This window comes from Psammomys obesus, unplaced genomic scaffold (genome assembly GCF_907164565.1).
Source record: "Psammomys obesus unplaced genomic scaffold, mPsaObe1.curated_primary_1811, whole genome shotgun sequence".
Lineage (NCBI taxonomy): Eukaryota > Metazoa > Chordata > Mammalia > Rodentia > Muridae > Psammomys > Psammomys obesus.
In genome coordinates, this window is record NW_026590172.1 from 423,104 (window position 1) to 428,974 (window position 5,871).

The 5,871-nt window shown below is 53.8% G+C and overlaps 1 protein-coding gene across 1 annotated transcript in view; it reads left to right on the forward strand.

Annotated features, from left to right (window-relative positions):
- Nucleotides 1–1,703: 1,703 nt before the first annotated feature.
- Nucleotides 1,704–5,871, forward strand: part of Sh2b2 (SH2B adaptor protein 2) — a 13,758-nt gene continuing 9,590 nt past the window's right edge. Inside the window, exon 1 of the mRNA XM_055606613.1 lies at nt 1,704–2,953. Within this exon, the coding sequence (XP_055462588.1) occupies nt 2,246–2,953 (708 nt within the window). The 5' untranslated portion in view covers nt 1,704–2,245. The remainder of the gene's footprint in view (nt 2,954–5,871) is intronic.

Genomic DNA, 5,871 nt, shown 5'->3' on the forward strand with positions numbered 1-5,871 from the left:
CCCCCCCCGTCTCTGCCAAGTGTGTTCTGGGCTCCTTGTCTGTAAGTGTAGGGTGCTTTTTGGTCTCCCTTGATGATAATTTTTTCATTTGGAGATAAATCTTGCTATATAACCCAAGTGGTCTGGAATTTTTTATGTAGCTCAGAGTAACTTAAAACTTCCAAACCTCCTGCCTCACTCTCCCAGTGCTAGGATTATAGGCATGTGCCACCATGCCCTGCTTCCACTATTCTCCATAGTGTGGGACACCAGACAGCTGTACTAACACCTGGACCCATAAGCTGCTGGCCTGCCAGTAGGGTTGGGAGGGCAGGAAAGTCTTAGCCAGTCTCCTGCTTAGGCCACAACACACCTGCTAGAATCTTGGCCGAATCCAATTTCCACTGGCTTAGGTGGGACCCTACATAGGCCCTGGGACTCCATTCCTCCTCCCTTCAGGGGCTTTCACGGCCAGCAGAGAGGGGCAAAGACAGGCCCCTGAAAACCCAGTGCTAGGGCTGACCTCCTGGCCACCTCCACAGATGCCTACAGTCTTCCACTCACGCTCACCCACACCAGACATGGAGAGCAGGAGATGGCTTGCTGGGGGAGTGCATGGACTAGGGGCAGGCCCTCATGGGTTTAGCGCCATCATTCTTAGAGGCCATGGTGATGGCGGCGGCAGCGGTAGTGGTGGTAGAACCTGGCGGGTGCAGCCGGTTTTATCTCCAGGGAAACAGCAAGTGTCAGGCCTGCCTTCTAGATGCCAGCTGGGGAGATAGGCTTAAATACACACACAGAACGTGGTGCAAGGAGTAGCTTGATCGAGGGACACTCCAGAGAGGGACACGCTGTGCCAGCCTGGGCAGAGGAAATCAAGGAGGTTGCACTATGAAAGGGTAAGTAGGAGTTAGGGAGCAAGACAGAGTAAGGGTCAGGCCTGAGTGACGCTCTTGAGGGCCCGAGCACCCATCTCTCTCCACCTTCGTGGACTTCGCACACTATCCTCTGATTTCTAAAGCCCTGATATGTCCCACTACAGTCATTCCTTTTCATGAAGCCTGTCTCTGGCACTTCTGCCCCGGTGGATCCTGTACTTAATGACTGCTGCTGTGGCCTGAGGAACAGGAGGAGAGTCCCCTATGCCCTCCACCTGAGGCCCCAAGGATGCTGTCGAGAAGTTGAATAGCTATTTTTTACCTAGAGTTTAATTAGAGGACCTGATTACAAAAGGGAGACCTGAGGTGGGGTTCCCAAGGGTTGCGGGGCAGGAGCAGGACCAGGAGCCACTGGGATCCCGTGAAGACAGGTGAGCACACGAGCCTCTACAGTGCCTTAGAAAGACAGTGCTTCCCCACAGCACCCATAATAACCTAACCTCTCCAGCAGAGAGTGTCAGGGAGCCCTGTGTCTCCCTACTTAATTTCCTTGGTTATTTTTTTTTTCTTCACTAACAAGGTCAAACTTATCAAAGGTAAATGGATGGAAGGGCTGGGCTGTGGCTGAGTGGTCACCTGCCTAGAAATCCCCAGTGAGGGGCTGGGGTGTGAGTCAGAGGTAAAACCATCCAGTAATATGCAGGAAGGAGGCAGAACTGGCTGGGTTTGTGTTTCCAGGGATGTTGGCCATGACAGGGGACAGGAAGCAAGTCCCCCAGATGACTACCTGACATGCTCTCTGCCGTTTACCCATCCTAAGTGGTAAAAGATGGAGTTGCCTAGCAACAAAGTGGAAGAAGCTGGAATGAAGGGACAGCTGGGATTTTTAGATTGGTCCAGTGGGGATGGGAGCTCTGGAAGGAACGACATGCAGGCTACCATGAAAAAAAATATTCCTAAGGGGTGGGGCCTTCAACACCAATAATAAAAACAGTCATCTTTGGGCTGTTTGGGAAGATGACCCCAAAGTCCCAGGGTCAGGACGATCTGAGTTAAAGACTCTGAAACTGAGTGTAAGCTTCTTACACTCAGCGCCTGCAGGGCGGGGTATCCCCAAGGGAGCACTGTGGACACACAAACTGACCAGAGGATTCAAAGTCCTGTTTTAACCGCCGGTGGTGGCCCATGCCTGGCATCCCAGCGCAAAAGATGTGGAGACAGGAGGATCAGAAGTTCAAGGTCATCCTCTGCCACATAGGGGTAGCCTGAACTAAACGAGGCTAGTCTGGGCTGTATGAGACTCTGTCTCAAAGGAAGAAAGGAAACAAAACAAAAAAGAAACAGCTACTTTTCTCCTCTCAGCCCGAGGCTGCCATGGGACCAAAGCCATGAATGGTGCCACCCCCGGCTCGGCCCCCGCCCCCGCCCCAGTCCCCGACTGGCGGCAGTTCTGTGAGCTGCACGCTCAGGTGGCTGCTGTGGACTTCGCTCACAAATTCTGCCGCTTCCTTCGGGACAACCCGACCTACGACACACCCGACGCCGGGACCTCATTCTCCCGCCACTTCGCAGCCAATTTCTTGGCTGTCTTCAGCGAGGAGGTGCGTCGCGTGCTGGGGACAGCAGCGGACACCATGGAGCCCGAGCCTGCCGTGACCTCCGTGACCTCGGCGCTCAAAGCTGCCGCCTACGGCCACTCCCGCAGCTCCGAGGACGTGTCTGCCCACGCGGCCACCAAGGCTCGTGTCCGCAAGGGCTTCTCTCTTCGTAACATGAGCCTGTGCGTGGTGGACGGAGTGCGCGACCTGTGGCACCGGCGGGCGTCCCCAGAGCCAGACGCTGGGGCCACTCTCAAGGCCACCGAGCCCGCGTCGGAGCCTCGGGACAAGTGGACGCGACGCCTGCGGCTAGCGAGGACCCTGGCGGCCAAGGTGGAGTTAGTGGACATCCAGCGTGAGGGCGCGCTGCGCTTCATGGTGGCAGACGACTCAGCCTCGGGCCCTGGAGGCGCCGCGCAGTGGCAGAAGTGCCGCCTGCTGCTTCGGAGGGCTGTGGCCGGGGAGCGGTTCCGCCTGGAGTTCTTCGTGCCGCCCAAGGTGCGTATCTTGGTGCTCGGTGCATCTCTCTCCCCATCAGTCATGGAGACCCACTCACCTTCACGGCCTAAAGGAGCCGCAGGCGGGGACAGGTGGGCGCCTGAGACTGGTCTGGGGATTGTGTGGCCTGACCTGATTGACACAGTGTTTTATACAGAGGCACTTCCTATATGAAGTCAGGGAGTAACAAGGTACATCTCCCCTAGAGGCCTGTGTCCTGCTCCACAGCAATCAGACATCTGCCACCCTGCCAGGCTCCAGCTGAGCCCCACCGGGCGGCCCCTTCCTTTCCATCAGGCAGAAACGAAGGTTTTTGCCAGCTACCAGCATCTTGCATGCCACTGGGCCCCTGCGCTCATTGACGTCAAAACACCCCAGTGGTGGGCAGCTGGGAAGCTTTGGCTCTGCTCCAGGGGGGCCAATCTACCTTGATTGAGAAGTATGCCCAGAGGTGGTGCTTGCCTTTAAACCCAGAACTGGGGAGGCAGAGGCAGGCGTATCTCTGTGAGTTCAAGACCAGTCTGATCTACAGAGTGAGAGAGTGAGTCCAGGACAGCCAGGGCTATACAAAGAAACCCTGTCTCGAAAGAAAGGAAGGAAGGAAGGAAGGAAGGAAGGAAGGAAGGAAGGAAGGAAGGAAGGAAGGGAGGGAGGGAGGGAGGAAGAGAGTAAGAGAGAGAGAGAGAAAGAAAGAAAGAAAGAAAGAAAGAAAGAAAGAAAGAAAGAAAGAAAGAAAGAAAGAGTGGAGGGAGAGGGGGAGAGGGAGGGAGGAGAGAAAAGAAAAGTGAGGTGCTGGGGGTGTAGCTCAGTGGGTTGGAGGGTTAGGGTTGGCACCACATAATACCTGAGTGGAAGTACAGCTTAAACAGGAGAATCAGAAGTTCGAGGTTATCCTCCTCTCCAAAGCAAATTTGAAGTTAGTTGGGTCTGAAAAGAAGAAAACAGAGTATATACTCGGGGGGTATGGCCTGCCTGAAGTCGCACAGTGAGCAGCAGAAATGGACTAGTTATGTGTCACCATTCACACAGTCACCAGAATGAAGGAGCGGGTAGAGCCCCTTGAGTTCCAGCATGGCAGCTGGTAACATCCCAAGACCTGCCCAACCCAGGGTTCAGCCTCTCTGATGCCCTCCTAGACACCTTGAGTAAGTGTACTGAAGGCTTGCCCTCCTGGCCTCCTGTCAAGATGCAGGGATGAGAGCCCCCAAAGCTAGAGGCTGGGGGCTACTGCCAGAGCACGGTGATGCAGAGATCTCACCCTAACCCCAATACCCCAGATTCCCAGGAAGTTTTCACTCACACCCAACTTCAAGCCCCTGAGGAAAAAAATGCCACTAAACCAATTCTACAGACAGAAATCAAAGTCTTGTGAGGGGTGGCTTGCCCAGGGTCACCCAAAGGTCAGGGGCAGAGACCCAAGGTTTTGCTGCCTCTAGCCTTGAGTGGCAGTCCCAGCTGCTGCTCTCTAAATAGCTGTGCCTATCCTGGGGGAGAGGACACAGCAGCTGGTGCTCTCTCCAATGATCCCTGCAGAGCCCTGCAGCTTCACTGCCAGCAGAAGGGAGCATTCCTGAGGGACCACTGAGCCTTCCTTTCTCAACTCTAAGACAAACAGGTTGCTGGTCCATGATCTTGATTCAAACTCTCAGAAAATCAGAGCATAAAAGAACTCGGGAGTGATCCATAGAAGTGTGGCTCATTCTAGAGCATACTAGTCTATCTTCTGTTGCTATAATAAAATACTAGAGGCTAGATAGTGTGTTTTTAAGAAGAAGAGAAGGACGAGGAGAAATTGGGCATGGTTGCATGCCTATAATCCCAGAATTAGGGAGGATCAGGAATTCCATATCATGATTGGTTATTTAACAACTTCAAAGCCAGCTTGGACTACATGATACCATATCTCAAAAAGGAGAGAGAGAGAGAGATTGAGAATCAGTTTAGCTGGGTTTTAGAAACTACAAGTCCAAGGTTAGGCAGCTCCCTGTATTCTGCCTCTGTGAAGGTCTTGGCTTCTCACAGTAGGGCAGACAGAAGAGGAGGAAATAGCCATGTGCAGAAGAAGCCAAGTATAGAGTGACCTTACTTTATAACCATTCATTCTGATTTCCTAACTAACCAGGTTCCCTTGAGAACTACATAACCTCCCAACATAGCACCTCCAATGGCCAACCAGCTTCCACTTGGCCCCAGCTCAACAAAATATTTTTAACGTGTTTATTTCACAGGGGGCAGGGGGATACACATGTGGAGGTCAGCAGACAACTGCAGGAGCCAGTTCATGCCTTCCACCATGGGGTCTAGGGAATCAAATGCAGGCTTGGTGGCAAACCCCTTTACCCACTGAGCCATGCCCTTTCGGTATTTGTCTGTTGAGACCAGCTCTCATGTAGCCTGGACCGGCCTTGATGGAGCCAAAGAAGACCTTGAACTTCTAATTCTCATGCCTTCCATCACTCTGCACCCTCACCTATGCAGGTAGTCCTCTTAGAGCACCCATACAGCAATGAAACTAACCCTCTGTCCTTGGGAGAGCCACCAGGAAAGCAATCAGGCTGAATGTAAACCTTCACAGGGTAGCTCCTGGGTCCCCGAGGAACGGGAGCTTGGACTGCAGAAGTAGTCAGCAGGTGGCAGGAGCTAAGGGAGCGAAGACAATTGAGGTAGAGATGCTGAGAGGCAGGTAAAGCTGGGGGTGTGGCTCAGTGGTAGAGCCCCTGCCTAGAGTCCCCCAGTGAGGAGCTGGGTGTGGCTCAGTGGTAGAGCCCCTGCCTAGAATCCCCCAGTGAGGGGCTGAGATGTGGCTCAGTGGTAGAGCCCCTGCCTAGCATCCCCCAGTGAGGAGCTGGGGTGTGGCTCAGTGGTAGAGCTCCTGCCTAGAATTCCCCAGTGAGGGGCTGGGGTGTGGCTCAGTGGTA